General features: G+C 42.3%; 1 protein-coding gene across 2 annotated transcripts in view; it reads right to left on the reverse strand.

Moving 5' to 3' along the window:
- HDAC8 (histone deacetylase 8) overlaps window positions 1-24,972 on the reverse strand; it is a 239,614-nt gene that overhangs the window by 12,975 nt on the left and 201,667 nt on the right. Inside the window, exon 10 of one of the 2 annotated variants that reach the window (XM_070365982.1) lies at window positions 18,182-18,287. The exons of the other annotated variant lie outside the window; for it this stretch is intronic. Coding sequence (XP_070222083.1) covers window positions 18,182-18,287 — 106 coding nt within the window. The remainder of the gene's footprint in view (window positions 1-18,181; window positions 18,288-24,972) is intronic. 2 annotated transcript variants of the gene reach the window in all.

Genomic DNA, 24,972 nt, shown 5'->3' on the forward strand with positions numbered 1-24,972 from the left:
CAAGAAGCAACAGTTGGAATCAGACATGGAACAATGGGCTGCTTCCGAATTGGGAAAGGAGTGCGTCAAGGCTGTATATTGTCACCCTGTTTATTTAACTTCTATGCAGAGTACATCATGAGAAATGCTGGCCTGGATGAAGCATAGGCTGGAATCAAGATTGCTGGGAGAAATATCAATAACCTTAGATATGACACCACCCTTATGGCAGAAAGTGAAGAGGAACTAAAGAGCCTCTTGATGAAATTGCAAGAGGGGATTGAAAATGGTGGCTTAAAACTCAGCATTCAAAAAACTAAGATCATGGCATCCAGTCTCAATACTTCATGGCAAATAGATGGGGAAACAATGGAAACAGTGACAGACTTTATTTTTTTTGGCTCCAAAACCACTGCAAATGGTGACTGCAGCCATGAAATTAAGACTCTTGCTCCTTGGAAAAAAAGCTATGACCAATCTAGACAGCATATTAAAAAGCAGAGACATTACATTGCTGACAAAGGTCTGTATAGTCAAAGCTATGGTTTCTCCAGTAGTCATGTATGGATGTGAGAGTTAGACCATAACGAAAGCTGAGCACCAAAGAATTGATGCTTTTGAACTATGGTGTTGGAGAAGACTCTTGAGAGTCCCTTGGACTACAAGGAGATCAAACCAGTTAATCCTAAAGGAAATCAGTCCTGAATATTCATTGGAAGGACTGATGCTGAAGCTGAAGCTCCAATATTTTGACCACCTGATGTGAAGAACTGACTCATTGGAAAAGACCCTGATGCTGGGAAAGATTGAAGGCAGGAAGAGAAGGGGACAACAGAAGATGAGATGGTTGAATGGCATCACCAATTCGATGGACACGAGTTTGAGTAAGCTCCGGTAATTGGTGATGGACAGGGAAGCCTGGCGTGCTGCAATCCATGTGGTCGCAAATAGTTGGACACAACCGAGCAACTAAACTGAGGATTTATACAAATATCTAAAATGTTCAGGATGTAATAGAAAATCACTCATACCAACAACAGAAAACTCTCAACTTGAATGAGAAAAAGGCAATCAAGAGAGACCAACATAGAATGATAGTGATGTTGGGAATATCCAATAAGCAGTTTAAAGCAGCCATCATAAAAATACCTCAACAGGCAATTATAAACATGTTTGAAACAAATTAAAAATAGTCTCAGCAAAGAAACAGAATATAGAAAAACTAAATGGAGATTTTAGAACCGAGAAGTACAAATAGTGAAATAAAAAACTCAACAGATGGACTCAATAGCAGAATGGACAGGGCAGAGGAAGAATCAGTAAACTGGAATATATAGAATAGAAATTACCTAATTTGAACAAAAGGCAAAAAAAATAGTCAAAAATGAGCAGAACCTCAGTGACCAGATGGGACTATGATAAAAGATCTAATATTCATGTCACCAAAGTTCCATAGGAAGAGGAGAAAGAAGGTAGGACTGAAAAAGTATTTGAAGAAATAATGGCTAAAGATTCCCCAAATTTGGCAAAAGATAAAACCTTAGAAACAATGGAAATAGTGACAGAGTTCATTTTCCTGGGCTCCAAATTCATTGCGGATGGTGACTGCAGCCTTGAAATGAAAAGACGATTGTTCCTTGGAAGAAAAACTATGAAAAACCTAGACAGTATATTAAAAAGCAGAGACATTACTTTACCAACAAATGTACATATAGTCAAAGTTATGGTTTTTCCAGTAGTCATGTATTGATGTGAGAGTTTGGACCATAAAGAAGACTGAGTGTTAAAGAATTGATGCCTTAAAACTGTGGTGCTGGAGGATTCTTGAGAGTCCCTTGGACAGCAAGGAGATCAAAACAAGTTAATCCTAAAGGAAATTAACCCTGAATATTCATTGGAAGGACTGATGCTGAAGCTCTAATACTTTGGCTACCTGGTGGGAAGAGCTGAGTTGTTGGAAAAGACCCTGATGCTGGGAAAGATTGAAGGCAGGAGCAGAAGGGGATGACAGAGGATGAGATGGTTGGATGGTATCACCAACTCAATGGACATGAGTCTGAGCAAACTCTGGGAAATAATGAAGGACAGGGAAGCCTGGCGTGCTGCAGTCCATGGGGTTGAAAAGAGGTGGATACGACTGAGCGACTGAACAACCACAACAAAAACCATACAGATTAAAGAAGCTGACTGAATTCCAAACTGCATAAACTCAAAGATCTATACCAAGATCTATCATATCAAATCCCTGAAAACTAAGGAAAAAGAAAAGTCTGGACAGTAGAAAAACAAAAACAAATGCTTTCATATAAGGGAGCTGCTAAGTCGCTTCAGTCGTGTCCAACTCTGTGCAACCCCATAGACGGCAGCCCACCAGGCTCCGCTGTCCCTGGGATTCTCCAGGCAAGAACACTGGAGTGGGTTGCCATTTCCTTCTCCAATGCATGAAAGTGAAAAGTGAAAGTCAAGTCACTCAGTCGTGTCCGACTCTTAGTGACCCAATGGACTGCAGCCTACCAGGCTCCTCCCTCCATGGGATTTTCCAGGCAAGAGTACTGGAGTGGGGTGCCATTGCCTTCTCCCATATAAGGGAGAGATAGTTCAAATGACAATGGTTTTCCCATTAAAAACCTTGGAGGCCAGAAGGAGGTGGTACAGCATTTTTCGGGTGCTGAAAGAAAATAAATGTCAACCTTGAATTTTACATCCAGTGAAAATATCCTTCAGGAATGAAGGGGAGATGAAAATATTCTCAGAAGAAAGAAAACTAAGAGAATTTGTTGTTACTAGACCCACCCTAATGACTAGGTAAAGGAAGTTTTTGACAGGGAAAGGAAATGGTGATTGAAGATAGCTTGGAACGCCAGGAAGGAAGAAAGAACAATGGAAAGGATAAAAACATAGGTAAATATCAGATTTTTATCTCCTCTTGAGTTTTTTAAATTATGTTTGATGATTAAAGGAAACATTATAACATTCTCTGATGTAGTTCTGAATAAATAGAGGAAATATCTATTAGATTATATAATAACACAATAAGGTTACAAGTGGGGAAGAGGAAAGGGACTTAAAAGTAAGGTTTCTATACTTCACTCTAACTGGTACAATGTCAACACCAGTAGACTATAACAAGTTACATATGTATAATATATACCTAGCTGCTGCTGCTGCTGCTAAGTCGCTTCAGTCGTGTCCGACTCTGTGCGACCCCATAGACAGCAGCCCACCAGGCTCCCCCATCCCTGGGATTCTCCAGGCAAGAACACTGGAGTGGGTTGCCATTTCCTTCTCCAATGCATGAAAGTGAAAAGTCAAAGTGAAGCTGCTCAGTCATGCCGACTCTTAGTGACCCCATGGACTGCAGCCCATCAGGCTCCTCTGTCTATGGGACTTTCCAGGCAAGAGTACTGGAGTGGGGTGCCATTGCCTTCTCCAGATAGACTGTATACTGGGTCATAAAACAAACTTCAACAAATTGAAAATATCTGAAATTATACAGAACATGTTTTCTGACCACAATGGTACTAAAGTAGAAATTTTAAAAAAAACCTCCTGAAAAAAATCTTTAGGCCCAGATGGTTTCATTGGAGATTTCTACTAAAAAAGGACAATTAACACCAATTCTATACTATCTCTTGCAGAAAATACAAGAAAAGGTAACATTTCCAAACTCACTTTTATAGGACTAGTACTGATCTGATACTGAGAGCAAATGATGGCATTACAAAAAATAAAACTACAGACTAATATCCCTCATGGATATAGATGTAAAGTCTTCAGTAAAATATTAGCAAATAGAATTCTTAGTTTTTAATTCTTAGAATTAACAATTTTTACATATATTAGCTAATTCTAAAAACTACATATGGCAGTCCAAGATGGTGGAATAGAAGGACATATGCTCATCTTCTCCTGCAAGAACTCCAAAATTACAACTTGCTGCTGAACAGCCATCAACAGGAAAATGTTGGATCCCACCAAAAAAAGATACCCCACATCCAAGGGCAAAGGAGAAGCCCCAGAAAGATAGTAGGAGAGGTGAAATCACATTTAGAATCAAACCCCATACGCACCAAAGACACTCGAAGGGCTCAATCAAACCTTGTGCACACCAGGACCCAGAGTTCCCACAGAGACTGAGCCAGAACTGTGTTGAGTGTCTCCTGCAGAGGTGTGGGTCACCAGTGGACTGCTGCAGGGGCAGGGGCTCTGGGTGCAGAAACAGACTCTCGGAGGGGACAAACAAAAGCTTGTGTGCACCAGGACCCAGGAAAAAGGAGCAGTGACCCCACAAGAGACTGAGCCAGACTTGCACGAGAGTGTCCAGAAGTCTCTCACAGAGGCGTGGGTTGGCAGTAGCCTGCTGCAGGGTTGGGGGCACTGAGTGCAGCAGTGCATGAATGGGATCTTTTGAAGGAGGTCCACATTATCTTGATTACTTCCACCATAGTTTGGCCTCAGGTCAAACAACAGGGAGGGAACACAGCTCCACCCATCAACAGAAAATTGGATTAAAGATTTACTAAGCATCATGAGAAACTGGGCTGGAAGAAGCACAAGCTGGAATCAAGATTGCTGGGAGAAATATCAATAACCTCAGATATGCAGATGACACCACCCTTATGGCAGAAAGTGATGAGGAACTAAAAAGCCTCTTGATGAAAGTGAAAGAGGAGAGTGAAAAAGTTGGCTTAAAGCTCAATATTCAGAAAACTAAGATCATGGCATGTGGTCCCATCACTTCATGGGAAACAAATGGGGAAACAGTGGAAACAGTGTCAGACTTTATTTTTCTGGGCTCCAAAATCACTGCAGATGGTGAGTGCAGTCATGAAATTAAAAGACGCTTACTCCTTGGAAGGAAAGTTATGACCAACCTAGACAGCATCTTCAAAGGCAGAGACATTACATTGCCAACAAAGGTCTGTCTAGTCAAGGCTATGGTTTTTCCAGTGGTCATGTATGGATGTGAGAGTTGGACTGTGAAGAAAGCTCAGCACTGAAGAATTGATGCTTTTGAACTGTGGTGTTGGAGAAGACTCTTGAGAGTCTCTTGAACTGTAAGGAGATCCAACCAGTCCATCCTAAAGGAGATCAGTCCTGGGTATTCTTTGGAAGGAATGATGCTAAAGCTGAAACTCCAGTACTTTGGCCACCTGATGTGAAGAGTTGACTCATTGGAAAAGACTCTGATGCTGGGAGGGATTGGGGGCAGGAGGAAAAGGGGATGACAGAGGATGAGATGGCTGGATGGCATCACCGCCTCGATGGACGTGAGTTAGAGTGAACTCCGGGAGTTGGTGATGGACAGGGAGGCCTGGCGTGCTGCAATTCATGGGGTCACAAAGAGTCAGACACGACTGAACGACTGAACTGAAGCATGGTCCCACCCATCAGAACAAGACCCAGTTTCCCCCTCAGTCAGTCTCTGCCATCAGGAAGCTTCCATGAGCCTCTTATCCTTCTCCATCAAAGGGAAGACAAAAGGAAAACCACAGTCACAGAAAACTAACCAATCTGATCACATGGACTACAGCCTTGTCTAACTCAATGAAACTATGAGCCATGCCATGTATGGCCACCCAAGACGGACAGGTCATGGTGGAGAGTTCTGACAAAATGTGGTCCACTGGAGAAGGGAATGGCAAACCACTTCAGTATTCTTGCTTTGAGAACCCCATGAACAGTATGAAAAGGCAAAAGGATATGACACTGAAATGTGAACTCCCCAGGTCGGTAGGTGCCGATTTATGCTACGGAGATAAGTGGAGAAATAACTCCATAAAGAATGAAGAGATAGAGCCAAAGCAGAAATAACACCCAGTTGTGGATGGAACTGGTGATGGAAGTAAAGTCCGATGCTGTAAAGAGCAATACTGCATAGGAATCTGGAATGTTAGGTCCATAAATCAAGGCAAATTGGCAGTGGTCAAACAGTTGGCAAATTGGCAGATGGCAAGAGTGAACATCGACATTTTAGGAATCAGCGAATTAAATGGACTGGAATGGGTGAATTTAACTCAGATGACCATTATATCTACTACTGTGGGCAAGAATCCCTTAGGGAAATGGAGTACCCCTCATAGTCAACAAAAGAGTCGGAAATGCAGTACTTGGATGCAATCTCAAAAATGACAGAATGATCTCTGTTCATTTCCAAGGCAAACAATTCAATATCACAATAATCCAAGCCTATGCCCCAACCAGTAATGCTGAAGAATCTTAAGTTGAATGGTTCTATGAAGACCTATAAGACCTTCTAGAATTAACACCCAAGAAAGATATCCTTTTCATCATAGGGGACTAGAATGCAAAAGTAGGATGTCAAGAGATACCTGGAATAACAGGCAAATTTGGCCTTGAAATACAAAATGAAGCAGGTCAAAGGATAACAAGAGTTTTGCCAAGAGAACACCCTGGTCATAGCAACACCCTCTTCCAACAACACAAGAGAAGACTCCATGCATGGACATCACCAGATGGTCAATACCGAAGTCAGATTGATTATATTCTTTGCAGCCAAAGATGGAGAAGCTCTCTACAGTCAACAAAAACAAGACTTAGAGCTGACTGTGGCTCAGATCATGAACTCCTTATTGCAAAATTCAGACTTAAATTGAAGAAAGTAGGGAAAACCACTACACCATCCAGGTACGACATAAATCAAATCCTTTATTTTTATACAGTAGAAGTGACAAATAGATTCCAGGGATTAGATTTGATAGACAGAGTACCTGAAGAACTATGGACTAAAGTTTGTGACATTGTTCAGGAGGCAGTGATTAAGACCATCTCCAAGAAAAAGAAAGGCAAAAAGGCAAAATGGTTGTCTGAGGAGGCCTTACAAATAGCTGAGAAAAGAAAAGATGCAAAAGGCAAAGAAGAAAACGAAAGATATACCCATCTGAATGCAGAGTTCCACAAAATAGCAAGGAGAGATAAGAAAGCCTTCCTCCATGATCAATGCAAAGAAATAGAGGAAAATAATAGAATAGGAAAGACTAGAGATCTTTTCAAGAAAATTAGAGATACCAAGGGAACATTTCATGCAAAGATGGGCACAATAAAGGACAGAAACAGTATGGACCTAACAGAAGCAGAAGATATTAAGAAGAGTTGGCAAGAATACATAGAAGAACTATACAAAAAAGATCTTAATGACCCAGATAACCAAGATGGTGTGATCACTCACCTAGAGCCAGACATCCTGGAATGTGAAGTCAAGTGGGTCTTAGGAAGCATCACTACGAACAAGCTAGTAGAGGTGATGGAATTCCAGTTGAGCTATTTCAAATCCTAAAAGATGATGCTGTGAAAGTGCTGCACTCAATATGCCAGCAAATTTGGAAAACTCAGCAGTGGCCACAGGACTGGAAAAGGTCAGTTTTCATTCCAATCCCAAAGAAAGGCAATGCCAAAGCATGCTCAAACTACTGCACAATTGCACTCATCTCACATGGTAGCAAAATAATGCTCAAAATTCTCCAAGCCAGTCTTCAACAGTATGTGAACCATGAACTTCCAGATGTTCAAGCTGGATTTAGAAAAGGCAGAGGAACCAGAGATCAAATTTCCAGCATCTGTTGGATCATCAAAAAAGCACGATAGTTCCGTAAAAAGATGTATTTCTGCTTTATTGACTATGCCAAAGCCTTTGACTGTGTGGATCACAACAAACTGTGGGAAATTCTTTAAGAGATGGGAATACTGGATTACCTGACCTGCCTCTTGAGAAATCTGTATGCATGTCAAGAAGCAACAGTTAAAACTGGACATGGAAAAACAGACTTGTTCTAAATCAGGAAAGGAGTACATCAAGGCTGTGTATTGTCACCCTGCTTATTTAACTTATATGCAGAGTACATCATGAGAAACGCTGGACTGGAAGAAGCACAAGCTGGAATCAAGATTGCCAGAAGAAATATCAATAACCTCAGACATACAGATGACACCACCCTTATGGCAGAAAGTGAAGAAGAACTAAAGAGCCTCTTGATGAAATTGCAAGAGGGGACTGAAAAAGGTGGCTTAAAACTCAGCATTCAGAAAACTAAGATCATGGCATCCGGTCTCAATACTTCATTGCAAATAGATGGGGAAACAATGGAAAGAGTGAGAGACTTTATTTTGGGGGGCTCCAAAATCACTGCAGATGGTGACTGCAGCCATGAAATTTAAAGATGCTTGCTCCTTGGAAGAAAAGTTATGACTAACCTAGACAGCGTATTAAAAAGCAGAGACATTCATTACTTTGTCAACAAAGGTTTGTCTAGTCAAAGCTATGGTTTTTCCAGTGGTCATGTATGGATGTGAGAGTTGGACTATAAAGAAAACTGAGTGCCAAAGACTTGATGCTTTTGAGCTGTGGTGTTGGAGAAGACTCTTGAGAGTCTCTTCAATGGCAAGGAGATCCAACCATTCCTGAATATTTTGGGAAGGACTGATACTGAAGCTGAAACTCCAATACTTTGGCCATCTGATGAGAATTGACTCATTGGAAAAAACCCTGATGCTGGGAAAGACTGAAGGTGGGAGGAGAAGGGGACGACAGAGGATGAAATGGTTGGATGGCATCACCGACTCTATGGACATGAGTTTGAGTGAGCTCCGGGAGTTGGTGATGGACAGGGAAGCCTGGCATGCTGCAGTCTGTGGAGTCACAAAGAGTCGGACATGACTGAGTGACTGAACTGAATTGAAATATACATATATTATATATATTTTATATAATATATATATTGTATATACATTATATAATATACATAGGTCATATATATATATATATATATATATATATATATATATATATATACACACACACACACACATATCCTTGCTAATATATATAAGATATAGGGCTTCCCTGATGGTGGTGGTTTAGTCACTAAGTCGTGTTGACTTTTGGGATCCCATGGACTGTAGCCTGCCAGGCTCCTCTGTCCATGGGATTTTCCAGGTGAAAATATTGGGGTGGGTATTTTCTCCTCCTTCTCCAGAGATCTTCCTGACCCAGGAATCAAACTCAGGTTGCCTGCATTGCAGGCAGATTCTTTACCAACTGAGCTATGAGGGAAGCCCTTCCCTGGTGGTGGCTCAGTGGTAAAGAATCTGCCTGTAAAATGCAGGAGATGTGGGTTTGATCCCTGTGTCAGGAGGATCCCTTGGGGAAACAAATGGCAACCCACTCTACTATTCTTGCCTGGGAAATCCCATAGACAGGGGAACCTGGTGAGCTATGGTCCTTGGGTTTGTAAAAGAGTCAAACATGACTTAACTACTAAACAAAACAAAACAAAAAGTAATAAATATAATATACAAAAAAATATATATATTTATTTCTAGGAATTAAAAACTAAGAATTCTATTTGTTAGTATTTTATTGAAGGCTTTACATTTCATGAAGGATATTAGCCTGTAGTTTTCTTGTGATGCCATCATTTGTTTTCAGTATCAGGGCAATACTAGTCCTATATGGACTTCCCTAGTGGCTCAGATGGTAAAGAATCTGCCTGCAATGTGGGACACCCAGGTTTGATCCCCAGGTCGCTAAGATCTCCTGCAGAAGGGAATGGCTACTCACTCCAGTATTCTTGCCTGAGGAATTCTATGGACAGAGGAGACTGGCAGGCTACAGTCCATGGTGTCACAGAGTCACACATGACTGAGTGACTAACACAATTAATCACAACATATAATATGGGCTTCCCAGGTGTCACTATTGATAATGAACCCACCTGTCAATGCAGGAGATGTAAAAGATGAGGGTTCAATACCTGGGTAGGGAAGATCCCCTGGAGGAGGGCATGGTAACCCACTCCAGTATTCTTGCCTGGAGAATCCCATGGACAGAGGAGCCTGGACGGCTCCTATGGACTGCAACCCCACAGTCCATAAGGGTTGCAGAGTTGGACATGACTGAAGCGACTTAGCACATATACAATATATAACATATCTAATCTAATCTAATATATATATAATCAGATTTCATCTAATCTAATATATAATATACTATATATTACACCATGAACAAGTGGGATTTATCCCAGGTATATAAAGCTAGTTCAATATTTGATAATCAATCAATGTAACCTACCATGTTAAAAGGCTAAAAAGAAAAATTACATATATGGCAGTATTACTATCAACTGATACAGCAAAAACATGAAATAAAATTCAACATCCATTCATGACATAAATTCTCATGAAACTAGGAATATAGAGGGGTACTCTCTCAACTTTTAAGGGAAATCAACAAAACCTACAGCTGACATCATACGTATTGGTAAAAGTGAATGTTTTCCCTCTAAGTTCTAGAACAAGGTAAGGATATCTGTTCTCACCACTCTTATCCAACATAATACTCGAAGTCTTAGCCAGTGTAATAAGGCAAGAAGAGGAAATAAAAGGCATATAGATCAGACAGACAGAAAGAAAACTGTCTCTATTTGCAGATGGTGATCTATGTAGAAAATCCTACGGAGTCTACAAGATAACATCTAGAAATTATAAATGAGTTTAGAAGTGTCACAGGATATAAGCACAATATACAAAAAATATATTTCTGTATACTAGCAACAAACACATGGAAACCAAAATGAAAAACATAACTCAATAAAAGAAAAACTTTTATAAAACCTGCTAAGGATGTGTATGCTGAAAATGACAAAATGCTGATGGAAGGAAATAAGAGAAGATCTCGATAAATCGAGAAATATACCATGTTCATGGATTGGAATTCTCTCCAAATTGATATACAGATTTAACACAACTCCTAACAAAATCTCATCAAGGTGTTTTTTTTTAAGATATAGAAAAAGTTATTCTAAAGCTTATATGGAAAGGCAAAGAAACTAGTATAGCTAAAACAAGTTTGAAAAGGAAGAGGAATCACTCTACCTGATTTTAAGATTTATTATATAGCTGCAGTAATCAAGACATGAATAGACACATAGATCAATGGCACAGAAGAGAAAACCCCAAAAGAAAGAGACAGTTGCCTTGAGAATGAGAATTTTTGAAAAGGTGGTGGTCCTAGGGAGCTATCTGGATTTTCTGCCCTTCTACTAGATTGAAGAGGTTTTACATCATGACATGCTTTTCAAGACAAAAGGAAGCACCCTAGAATTACTAGAGGTACCTAAGAAAGGAGTCAGTACTTCAGACTTGTAAAATAGTCCATTTCCAGTCCCTTATTTGCAGCTACAGTGACCAGATTTTGTAAACTAAAAATTGGGACATAAGGTCTGATAAAGATTATTGTCTTTTTCTTAAAAAGCTCCAACATGTATTTCTCTTTTCTGACTATAAAAGCAAGACATGTTCATATAGGAATTTTGAAAAATAACAGAAAAAGAATAAAGAACAAGTAAAAAATTACCCATAATTTCAATTCTACCATCAAAGATAACTACTGTTATAATTTTTGGTATATTTCCCTCTAGCGTTTTGCTATGCATATCCATACATTCACTCACACAGACATTATGTATATTTGCAAAGTTGAGACTATATGGTATTAAATCATTTCACACCCTGTTTTTTCACTTAAGATTGTTACCATGAGCAAATTATTCTCTTGTCATCAAATTAGCTTTAAAAATTTCTTTTTAATTGGCTGCAACAAATTATTCCATGTAGTTATACTAACATTGTATCATATCTCAAATTCAATGTATTGAAAAAGAACACATCAAGTATATATTTCTGTAAAACTATCCCCTACTCCCAATGGCTCCCCATCCCAGTTGGTATCAAGGCTGGAAACCTCAGAGTCATCTTTACTTCTTCCTTTCTCCTTGATCCCCTATAAATGATATACCTCCAAATGCTATTGATACTCTCTTCCTAACAGCTCTCAGTCATCCAGGAGGAATAGGATAGGGAGTATCCTACCACCAGTGTTCTGGTCCAGGTCTTTGAAGGCTCACCCTTGAAATACCACCATGATCCATCCAAATATCACTGCATCATGTCGTATCTTAGTTTCAGAACCTAGAATGGCTCCTACTTTACTGTATTGGTATGTACAATTTAGTATGAAATTCAAGTAAACCTGCCATCTCTCCCTGGCCCCCACCTATCCAAGTTTCCCCTGCTTATGAACACTTCCCTCTTCTATCTATTCAAAACACCCCAACCTTATGAAAGTACTCTCCCTAAAGTTTTACTTCTCTTCTTCTGTCTTGCACCAGCCCTTATTATGTCCTGACCTGTCTAAGGGGGTTAGTTTTGGCTCCTCATCTCAACTTCTCAGCTGTGTTTCAGAGGCAGGATTCATGTCTTAAACTTCTCTTATATGTCTCATGACACTAAGCACATGGGGAGTTCCAAAAAATATTGATTGATTGATTTATCTGGGCTTTAATGTGGAGACACAGTGATACTTCTTAAAATCAATCTGGTTCAGAACCTCACTTTGGGAGACATTGCAAGGTGGGAAGGGGTGATTGGAAAGAGCAGACATGGGATGATGACTAGACTTGACCCAGCAATAGTGCCAAGGAGAGGAGAGGCACCAGGCCTAGCTTCAAATCCTGATGTCATCACTTACTTGTTATGTGACCGTGGGCTTATTATATTACCTCTGCAGGCACCAGTTTCCTACCTCATAAGGTAACAGGGAGAAAAAAATGAGATCACATATGTAAAGAATACAGCATGGTGATGCACAGTAGGCTTTCAATAATAGGAGTTGCCACCTCCTGGATTTAGGTAGGTATTTCAAGTCTTCAAAAGTAACCTGTCAAGGGTTTTTATGGTTTGTTAAAAGCTGCTGTTGAAATTACTGGAACTTTGGGGAATAGCCTTCATTTTCATTTTAGAATTTCTAAAATTTTCAGTATGACATATTGACAACTTTTTCTGTTTAACAATGACAATAACAACAACAACAATAACCAAGCTTTCCAATTCTTACACCATTTAGTGAAGCAAGCGAGGCTCCTAGAAGAGACCATAGGGAGCTGGAGAGGGATAAAGAAAAAGGACAGAGGATGGCAAGGTGAGATAAGGGATGAACATCACAGAGATCCTCACCTGAAGTCATGCAAATTGGCTCATATTAGGCTCCAAAATCCTGCTCCAAAGTCCTTCCAAGAAGCCCTGAAGCAAATGGTCAGTCTGTCTTGGGTCTGGCCCTGCCTTGCAATTTATCCTCATGGCTTCTCAGGGGGCAAGAGAAGGTGTGGAAATAAGCTGAGTTTTCATGGTGTGGAGTCCCACCAGGCAGGAGCACTGCTTCAAGTTGGGGACTCCAGCAGGTCTTGGACATGCCCAGACCTGATGCCCCCAATTGCTAGTCCTTAGAAGAATGTCAATCCCAGACATCAGGCTGCCAGAGGAGGTGCTGCTTACACTAAGCACAGTGGTTCTCCTGAGAATATTACCTGTAGATGTGCAAAGGGTCTTGGCTTGGGGCTGTGGAACTGTAAATAGACTGGGATTGGTGATCACAGCACAATTCAGACAGTAGGAGTCAGGTGGACTGGCTTCTTCAACCTGTCCTTCTCTTTTACTTCTCTACTCGGCACAAAATAGAGCTGGAAGGTTCAGTTACAGTATAGTGGAGAGGGGGGCAAGGCTAAAAGGCCTACATCAGGGACAAGAATTTCAAATGCTGCTTGTAGACGAGTTCCTCCCATTTCCAGAGAGAAATCAGATTTCAGGTGCTTTGGATCAACCACACAGAAGGAGTCAGGTATGTAGTACCAGGTGGAAGGGGCTTACCAGGGGTGACTGGAAAAAGTAGATGACAAGTAGGCTTGATAGGGCAACACTACAAAGAGAGGAAGGACACTGGAAATGACAAACCCGACTCCAAAGCCTCAATTCGTACAGCCCTGGGTTCAAGTGTTTGCTCCACTACCTATTAACACAGTGTAGCACAGAGTAGGTGCTTAGTAATTACTTGCTGAATGAATAAAGGTGACCTTGGCCAAGTAATTTATCCTCTCTGAGCCTCAGTTTCCTCATCTGTAAGATAAATAGTAGCTATTATTCTTATTATTTCTCCTGTGGTGTCTCTCCCAACACCCACATCAGTTTGCTGGTCCATCTCCCCAACCCTGCACCATAGAGGCTGCCATACTAAGTCTCCTTCACTAAGGGTCAGAAAGGGCAGATGTGCGTAAGACCTGCTCTTCCCTCTTTTATCCTATCTCCTTCTCTCCTCCTCCTTACTTCCTGGTCCCATTTGTTTCCTTTTCTATCTCTGGCAAACATAGAGTCTGGGAACTCAGAGCAAATGTAGAAACCTCCAGTTACAACTCCAACACATTCTCACACATGCACAACTCACCCTTTCCTGCCCCTCCCCCACCAGGTCTGGCCTGGACTGCAACATGAAACTTTTGGCCCCCTAGGGACTTTTACTTGATTTAAATGTCATCAGGACCAGGGATTAGAAAACCTCTACCCCTGTTTCCCCATGCAGAGCTAGGCAGGCTCAAGGAGGTAGCTGCCTCTGGGGATTGATCACATCAGCAGTGTTTCAACTCTGGAAGGTTCTCTGTGAGCTAACTCCTCTGGAGTCAACCAGAGAGGAAAGGCAAACAAGTTTGAGCACATGAAGATGGTTCAAGGGTGATTTTACAGTAGTGGTCATGATCTAGGTTGAATGATCCACATTCTAACCTATACTTCCTTGTGAACAATCACACAAATCTTCAAGATTCATTGACATGAGAAGAACGATTTGTGGGAACAACACATAATTTTTCTCTGTATAAACCTAACAGCTTGAATAGACTCTCCATGGTTTTATTTTTGTCTTTTTTTCCTCTCTCAGAAAGTCTAATAGGGAGTAAAGACAGGATAAAGTGAGGTCCAAATTTGCCAGTCATCCTGTAGCATATGGAATTTATCACTATAAGATGAACCTCCTCAGGTTTACTCTCCAATAGGTTAAAAAAATCCCATTTTTTTGTGCTTCTAAGGGATGTGGTGAGAAAGAGAGAAAACCCAAGCTCAAAGGCTAAATTCAACCAGATATGCTGGTGAAACTCCTTTCCATAGAGTGGAATGTAGTCCATCCACTCCCTCATTGCCATCCACTTCCCCAAATAATCTTTGGCTCTGTCCCACCACCTTTGTTTTTAATAGGGGGAGGTGTAGAGGGGGAGAGGGAGAGACACTGGAAGAAATGGCCAGCCTCACTGAGGTCTTATATTGAAGAACAGATGATAGTCTTTTACTCAGGTTCAGGAAAATCTTTCAGAATGCAGAAAATTCAGCAGCCTTTCCACACTGACCATTGTCATGGCAACGCACTATCTGATGGCAGCATGTCACCAGGCTGGAGGGGCATGGTCTCAGTACAGCAGGTTAGCCTGGCCATTTTTAACATTTGGACTTCTTTCTAACCTCATTTCTTGTAGGTTTAACTGCATTTCTTTTCAGTTCTGGATTTATATGCTCTGCTCATTTGCATGGCTAGAACACAAGACTTTGTCAATATGAAAGGGATGGCTAAATGGAAAAATCTGAAGATTCCTAGTAATCTATAGCCATTCTACTTGCTGTCTGCCCTCCCTGGCTCCTCCCCACCCACTCTTAGCCACTTAGTTTCTTTTCTTCTCCTCATCAGTTCTTTCCTATACACAGTATTACCTCCCCCACAACCCCCCCAACTATGACTCATCAACCAACCCCTGCATTCTCATCTTCTTTTTATTGTTTTTGTATTTTCACATAATTAATGTACAGCATCCTAGAATCTTAGGACTGGAAGGAACCTTAACGATAGCCTAGTATAATAACCTACCTCCAAATGTAGGTCTCCATCTACAATATGACAGCCAATTGACTGTCTTGTCTCTATTTGTAGGTCTCCAGTAATAGAGACCTCATTCCTTTCTGGGCAGTCTGTTCCACTTTGGACAGCTGTAATCATTATAAAATTCTTTACCTTGAATGAAAATCTGCTTAATCTGCCTTTTAATAATACCTACCCATGGGTCCTAGCTCTGTGCCCTGTGACCACATAGACTCTGTCTATACCCTCTGCTCTGTGACAGCCTCTCAGAGATATGGGACAACATACCCCTGAGTCTTCTACTCTCCAAAAACCCAGATCTTCCTCCAACCAGACCTCTTGGAGCCTGGGCTCCAATCCTCTCCCCATCCTGACCTCCTGAAACATATGTTCCTATTTGTCTCAAGATCTTTTAAAGTAAGGTCAATACTGCATTAACATCTCTGGAGGCTACCTTGCCATGGTGACTCACACTGACTAAAATCCCTAACTCTTGCAGACAAAATCCTGTGAAGCCATGTCTTCCTATCTTGCTTGTGTCCAGTTGCTTTTGAAGACCCAATTCCTGGTCTATACATTAATTTCATGGTATTGCAACTGGAATATTGCTTTAACCTGTTAGGATATTTTTAAAAAAAATCTTGACTTCCATGTAACTTGCATATCCTCTAAAATTTTCTGTTATTATTATTTTTTAACCAATCCTCAAACTAATCTTTTATCTCATTTTTATATAAGTATTTTTTAAAAAATGTATTCTTTTGGGTTTCTTATCTTTCCTAATTCTCTTCCCTTTGAATTACCTTCCTTATGTCTTCTCTTGCTTTTCATTTCCATTTCTCAATAGCATGAGGTCAGCACTCTCTGGAGATATGTGTCTGGGTATGTGTGCAGGAAAGCATGAGGGCATAAAGATATCTGCACATATGTAGGTGTGAGCAAGTGGCTGCAGAGCCTTGTTTAGTTTCTATTTCTATTGTTTGTCTCTGCTCTACCAGGATTTAGAGTCTGGATGAGGGGAAAATGGCAAGGTGAAGGGAAAGAGGGTATGAGAATTTGGTCCAGGATCTGAGAGGGACAGGAGGAAACAAGGGTGGGAACATGTGTTAATCAAGTCTGCGGTGTAGTAAGAAAGGTTAGAGAAAGGCCAGGAAAAGAAGGATTCTAAAGGCCTTAAAGGTTCAAGGAGGGAGGAGGATTTGGTTAGGAAGTGAAGACTTTTGAAGTTGGTAGCCATTGAGAGACCAGAGGGAGGTGCCTTGAAACTACAGGATCAGGGAAAGGCTGAGGGCTGTGTGATACCTGAGAGAGCTGATAAGCACTGCTGTGAGCACAACCTTATGAGTTTATGACTCATGAGCTTAGAAATCTTTCTCTCATCAAAGGAGCCTGGGATGTGGAGTCAGTGGCTATGGACTAGGTTGTTGTCACAGACTGGGCTGTACTAGACGACAGGGCCTTAATATCACTTTCAGCAACGATTCCCCAGGACAACGTGTTCCCTCACACTAACTCTGACACAGAACGGGCCTCTCTTTTGTGCTGGAGTCTATTCCAATGAGGGAATCAAAGTTAAGAGAACTGGTGCTATCTTGGTTGTTAGTTGAATAAACACAGGAATTTCACTCTCCATTATGGGCAATGTGATACCTTTGGCCTTCTAACTCTGCAAATAATTAGGACCCCCCAAAATATGCACACGTACACACAAATTCAATTAAATAGGAATGTGGGTACCAAAACAACTTTAAAAAAATGGTAGATGAAGTGAGTTTAGTTGTGAAACAGCAGTTGGGGTTGGGAGGGGAGTTTCTACCAACAGTATTCCCAAACAGCTAGTGGACAGTGTGATCAAGTGGGCAATAACCTGATGACTGCCATTTTCCCTCTGTCCAGAGGCCAGAATAATTGGAGGCCAACCTTAGGGAAAGGAAGAATAGGGAAGCAGCCACATCTCCAGTGCTCTAAGTGAGACTGGGGAACCCACTCCCAGGGCTTCAAAATCTTTGACTACTCACTGTGGGCTCACAGTCACTCAAAGCTCTATTGGACCAATGAACCACATCGGAACAGAATGCCTGCGAGCCCTCCTGCCCCCATGTCCAACCCCAAGTCTGAATTGACTTGACCTTCTCTTATCTTAGAGAGGGTTTTACTGTTGCCCTTTTCAAAGAGAGTTCCAGGGCACACTTTAGAACTGGCTTTCCACTGGAGGTGCTTAAAGCTGAAACTTTTGTCTCCCTGAAGGTGACATTAGTTGGCCAAATGACAATCCCAACCAGAGTGACCAGTGCAGAATTCCAACTACAAGCTCTTAGGCCAAGAAGAGGTTTCCCTTTTGAGTCAGTGTAGTCTAGCCACCAAATGACAAATGGTATTTGGGGAAGCCCCCACTGATGGGTCACCACAAGCTGGGTGGAATGAGGAGAGCTGGATTTGAAGGGTGGTGCTCACCTTTGATGTAGTTGAGGATTTGCTGGACTCGGTGGGGCTCATTGCGGTCTGGCCGGCAGCTTGGCGTGATTTCCAGCACATAATCAGGACCATATGCTGTGAAAAACTGTAAGGAAAACGGAAAGGCCAAAAAACAAACTAAACCACAGAAAACCTCCAAACCAAAAAACCACAGACAGTCAGAACAACAACAACAACCCACTGCTACCAACAAGGCAGGGAAGGCCCAGATGGGCAGGGCAGGAGGGTGCAGCAGGAAACTAGTCCCCTTGTTCAAATCTCCTGTGACAGTCCACTGCAAAATTCTTTCTTTGGCTTGGTGTTCAAGGTCCTCTCTGCTCACATCTCAACTTTTCTCTCTAGCCTCAGCTCACTCACTCCCTCTTCTCTAGCCACACTGGCCGGCTCTGGGCTCTCCCAAATGAGACCATGCTTGGTCCCTCAGCCCCTTGAGGATCTTTGCCCTTGTTTTTTCCTGAGGCCTGCAAAGTCCCTCCCCCATCCCCTGCTGCCTGTGAAAAACCTCTCCAACCTTCCAGGCACAGCTCAAATGTCATCTCCTTCACAAAGCTGTCCCTCATTCTACACAAGCCCCAGAGCATTCTGTTGATACATCTCTTATGGCCCTTGTTCAACAAATAGACAGTGCTTGCCTGCATATCACACACAGGTCACTGTGCTGGCTGCTGTAGGGGCTGTGAAGATGGACAAGCCCTCCTTTGGGGTCCTCTAGGTGCTCTTCAGTGTGTAGAGATTTTTCAACGGTGACCTGATCTCCCTATACTGGGTTATCAGCTCCTTAAAGGCAGGCAGCACCTGTCTTAGTCACCTCCTTGGTCCTCACAGACCAAGGCCTGTTAGTTTTGGTTGCCTTGAATTCCCTGCAACAGGAATGTCAAATGAGCCTAGTTTTTCTATTTTTTCTGTAGTAGAGTTTGTTTTTAAATTCAGGGAATCAAGATAAAGGTTTTTGGTTTCTATTTCTAGCTCACTAGATGATTCCTTGTGACCTTTGGTAAGTCACAATATCTGATTCAGCTTCTCTATTAGGGACCGCTTGGGGAAAAACACCCCATGACAGAGGGAATCATTCAATTGGGAGAAGTTTTTGAATGGGAAATATGCAAAGCTACTATTTCTGTTAAAAACTAAACAGAAATAGTATTTGTACACACTTTCTGGAGAGAGAGCATATGGTCCTTAACATTATGTGCTTTCAATAGTGATATTGTTAGGCAGAAGTAAGCCAGGGAAATTCAAATTCCCTGGAAAAAATGGTACAGAGGGCATGAAAACAAGGGATCTTGGCATGTGTCATGAATTTGATGTCATTCAAAGAGCCTTTTAAAAATAATCCAAGGTGATTGCCATTGCCATCAAATTATCCTTGTTAAGAGTCTGGATGTATATCTGGTACCATGGGAGAGGTTGTGGAATAATCTCTAGGGATTCTAACAGCATCTTTGTGGAATCTATGGGAGTAATTTGATGGGAAGATGACTTTTGCTCATCCATGACAGAAGACTCCTCATATCTAATTAAAAGAAAAATGACCAAGACTGTGCCAATGATTATAATGCTTTTTCTTTTATTGGACTGATCTAAAAAGAAGAGGAGTCTAGTTCCTTCCTGCTGAAGTTATTACTTGCTGATGTCTGAAGTCCCAAGTTCTGGAGATAGAAGATGCCTTGTGTAGAGATGGTCTTTACAGAAACTAACTCCCCCATTCTGATCAAAGAAACCTGAGAGGTTTGTATTTTTAGCCAAGGAGGGCCCCTTAGTCCAAACCTGAGAACCTCATGGGCTTGGCTCTTGAAGAGAAGGCTTCAAACAGGTGTAGCCCTCTCTCCTTAAGTGGCCTCTCCTACTCCAGAGGCTGTCAAGTAGTACATTCATTTCATGGGCAGGGAAAGATGGGTTTAGAGTGAGCAATAGAAGAAAGGCAGGTCCAATGAAGAAGTCACTCTGAGACACCCAAACTCCTGGCATCAAATGCTATAAAAATCAGAGGCAAGGGGCCTCGCTGAGGTATAGGAGGAGGGAATGTTCTGACTCCATCTATAAAGATAACATTGCTGATCCTCTGTCAGTAAGGCATGTCGTGAGCTATCTGTTTTGCGCTGAGTGTCTGGAACAACATGTCCTCATTGTGAAGACCTGCTGCATGCTCAGGCCGCTCTCCAGCTTTAGCCCCCTCTTGGGCTGTGAGCACATGGTGGCAAGACGGTCAGCTGGGGCCAGAGCTGACTGCCACGTGATGGAGCTCAGCTTGACTGGGATTGAGGCTCTTGTCCTGGCTGGCTAAGCATCTGGCTTTAACTAACCCATAAATAACCCATTCTTTGCTGAAGAAATCTGGCTGCAGGTAAGCCTGGGTTCCTAAACATCTCCCCACCTTTGCCAATCAAATATTATTCCTAGGTATTACTTATTACACTATTCTTAGGCTAGGGAACACAGATGATATAAGAAAGTCCCTGCTCTGTGATCCAGTTCCACATGGCAGCCTTGAGCAGCTCTGCTTGGAGCTGAGGGAAGAGACAGGCACGAGGAAGGCAGAGGCTGTATCTAAGGCAAAGGTGGTGCACTCTTTCCCTCTCTGGCTCTTTCGTGGTATTTCTGTTTTTGTGTTATATTATGTTTTTAGTTTTGTACTCGTTAACTCTTTTCTATGGGACCGTGAACTCTGCAAAGGCAGAAACTTATGTCATATTCTCTTTGTAGAGCCTGTAGAGTTGAACTCAAGGTTCTCCTTCAACCTTTACTTTAAAATTATGCTGAATTACGTTAATTCACAAAAGGTTTATCTGGCTGTTCAGTTAATTCTGTGGAATAATGCAAAGAGCCAATTTATGGCATGAACAGTTTTCTCAGCTCTCAAGGCAGCATGATGAGGCGGCAAGAGCCCTGGCCATAGAGTCAGGCAGAGCTGGATTTTTCATACTTGGATTGAGCTGTGTGCCTCAGGCAAGCTTCTTTTCTCATTGCTACCCGAAGAATGATAAATGCTGACCCAACTGGGTTGTTAGGAATCACAGAGATAATATACATTAAAGGGCCGACCACAGAGGCCAGCCCAGCACATGGTAGGATGTCAGTACATGTGAATTCTCTTCTCTTGGGGCAAGAAGCCATTGCCTAACTGGCGCCTCACCTGGACCCCGGGGGATGTTAGGCCAAGCACTGGGACCTTCCCCACCCCCAGATGCAGAAAGAAGAACTTGTTCCTCCTGCCAGACAAAAGCCCAGAAGCCCCAGTAGCTTCCCACTTACTTAAACCATGAGCTCCACCAAGGGCCAGTAGAGAAACTGACTTCTTTCACAGTTTCCTGCCTTCTGCTCCCGCCACTTGTTACTGGCGAGGTGGAAAGGAAATCTGATCACACAAAGCCAAGATGTTGGGATGGAGGGATTTGGCCTGCACTAGAAATAGTTCAAGGCCCCACCCTGAAACTGCCCTCCAGTGTTGAAGAGAAAAGGAAATGGGCAAGTGGCAATGCCATTCCCAGACAGGTGGAGTAGGGCATGAAAGAGGCCAGCCGGCCAGCAAGTGCAAACGCAGGCTTTGATCTCAGCAAAGGAAGGAGGGAGGTGCTAACCTTCTCCCACTCCTTCCCCCTTTCCCTCAGTGCTCCTTTTGCTTTCTGGGGTTCATTTATGCATGTTTGAGGGGAACATGGTAGTGGGAAGGAGACAAATGGAAAGGATGAGGTGGGGCTGAAGGATGGGAGTGGAAGGGAATGGTACTTGAGGGAAGTCAGTTTCTTCTTGACCCAAGAGTCAATGAATTAAAAAAAGGAAATAGTTTAGTCTGTTCAGTTCAGCCCAGCTCAAAGTGCCTTTCTCGCTCACTTCCCTCCAGCTCTTGCTTATACAATGCAAATAACATACACTTAGATACCTGGTCAAGAAGATATTCAGAAGAAGCCTTAGGTTGTTGTTATTCCTTCATAATCCTATGTGGTCACAGGAAACCAAACCACAAACCTGGAACAGTCAGTCCTTTTATCCTTCCTTCAACATTTATTACATATCTACTATGTGCCTCACTAGGTTAGTCACTGGGTGCAAAGATAGTAAGATATGTTTAGTAGGAAGGGATATTATAGAACAGTGTGATGAGAGGTATAACAATAATACTAAAGATATAAGTAATAACAGTTAATATTTTTGTCTTTAAAAAATTGAAGTATATATTTGATTTATAATATAAATATATATATATATATTTCAGATTCTTTCCCCTATAGATTATTATAAGATATTGAGTATAGTTTCCTGTTCTATACAGTAGATCCTTGTTGGTTATCTATTTTATATACAGTAGCGTGTATATCAGAGAAGGCAATGGCACCCCACTCCAGTACTCTTGCCTGGAAAATCCCATGGACGGAGGGGCCTGGTAGGCTGCAGTCCATGGGGTCGCTAGGAGTCAGACACGACTGAGCGACTTCACTTTGACTTTTCACTTTCATGCATTGGAGAAGGAAATGGCAACCCACTCCAGTGTTCTTGCCTGGAGAATCCCAGGGACAGGGGAGCCTGGTGGGCTGCCGTCTATGGGGTCACACAGAGTTGGACACGACTGAAGCGACTTAGCAGCAGCAGCAGAGTGTATATGTTAATCCCATCAGTAATAGTTAATATTGGTTAAAGGCTTCTTATGTGTCAGGCACTTAAAGCGTCTCCACACTTTTTATGGACTGACAATTCTCAAACCTATGAGGATCTCAAGCACAGAGTTGTCAGATAATTTGAAGAGGTCACACAGCTATCATGTGCAGTGTGAGATTTGAATCCAGGTCATTCTAGAGATCAGCACTACCCATGTGTTAGTCACTCAGTCATGTCTGACTCTTTGCAACCCCATGGACTGAAAGTCACCAGGCTCCTTTGTTCATGGAATTCTCCAGGCAAGAATACTGAAGTAGGTAGCCATTCCCTTCTCTAGGGGATCTTCTGACCCAGGGATTGAAGCTGGGTTCCTTGTATTGCAGGCAGATTCTTGACCATTTGAGCTACCAGGGAAGCCCTTCTAAACTACTCCAGAGGAAGTGACTGTGTCAGGGGATCTGTAAAAGGGGCCTGGTGGGTGGGAGGGAGGCATTTCCAGGAGAGCCTGGGCAGGGGCAGGGAGTGTGGAATGGAATAGCACATTATAGGCACTGAAATTAATATGATGGGGCTTGAGAGTAGGGTATAAGGACAATGAGGACACGAGACTGTGGGGGCAGGATGAGTTTTATGGTAGATACTGCCTGCTCCCCACTCTAAGGCATTTGGTCTGATCCCAGACTAGAAGGTCAACAAGGGCAGAACACTGTTTTGCTTTCCACTGTCATACCAGTTCCCCAAACAGTGCTTATGCCTAGGAGGTAGCAAATAACTATTTGTGGCATAAGTGAATGGAAACCGGAGGGAGCTTGGAAATGAGAGGATGAACAGATAAGCTGTGCACTTTAGAGGACTCAATGGCTACAGTGTAGAGAATGGAATGGAATTTGAGGGGAGGAATGCAAGTAGGGAGACCAGTGAGCAGTTTGGTGCTAGAGCCAAGATGAGTGGTAACAGGGCCTGAGCCGGAACAGTTGTGGGAAAACAGAGGGATTGAAAACTCTCTATGTTATCTTTTATAACATAAATAGGACTAAACAACAAGTTGGATATGTGAAGTAAGGAAAAAGAGAAAGTCAAGGATTTCCCACTGTGTAGGAATTATCGTAATGGGTTGAGGAATACAGGCAGAGGACAAGGGTTCATGGTGGGGTGTATAGGTGTGAGGGGGGCTCATAGGGGGGCACGATGAGGGTCAGAATAATGATGATTTAGTGTCTGGAATTTAGGCAAGAGGTTAGGCCTAAGATATAGGATATGTGTATAGATTTGGGAGTTACCAATGACATAAAGGAATTGGATGAGAACTGCCAAGGAATTGTCTTGGCTGAAAGGGGAGGCTTACTACAGAGTAAGAGAAGAAAGGCAAGGAAAGAATCATGGAAAACAGCTAACACTTCAGAAGTGGACAGGGAGAGGAAACAGTTCTGGTGACAATTTGAGATGTGGAGAGGTGACTAAAAGGAGGGTGGCCTTCTGATTTGTCTCTGGGAAGGAGATCTTCACTGCAGCAAAGTCAGTGGAGGGGTGGACAAGGCCTGACTGGAGGGCGCTGAAGAGCTGGTGGGAAGAACTGGGGATAACAGTGATGGGTAAGAATACACACATTCTCATTTTTTAGGAGTTTGCTACAGGGGTGGGACTGGAGGAGGGAGGTATTTTAAGATGGGAGGGTCTTAAGTATATTTGTAGGCTGAGGGGAAGCACCCATATGATGGGAGTCAGAGACATCCTGACAGGGATTTTGAGTTATTTATATCCATCTTTCCAGCTCCTTAGTCAGAGCGCCACAAGGGAAGAGTACTGTTATATTCATATTTATATTACCTACAGCTCTTAGCATAGGGCCTGGAAAATAATTGGAACTCAATTCCTGTTTGTTGAAGGAATGAAATAAAATGTGTTTAGGATTCTGAAGACATTCAAGTCCAGTAGGGAGAATCAGAGTCTTGAAGGATGGGGTGATTGCAAATAGGCAGGGATGGGATTGGGTGGAGGGTTAGTTAGTGGAAGCAGGGCAAGTCTGGGGAGTTGGCTAAAGCTGTAGAAGGAGAGAGAGCATGGGAAGCCTTCAACCCGAGGTTGAGAGACAGGACTTGGTGTGACAGGTATATCAGGACTGGAGCTGTGCCTTAGGATACCCAGGAGTAGTATATGAAGGGGTGGGTGACCAGTGT

Source organism: Bos mutus, chromosome X, assembly GCF_027580195.1.
Source record: "Bos mutus isolate GX-2022 chromosome X, NWIPB_WYAK_1.1, whole genome shotgun sequence".
In the NCBI taxonomy this organism is placed as follows: Eukaryota; Metazoa; Chordata; class Mammalia; order Artiodactyla; family Bovidae; genus Bos; species Bos mutus.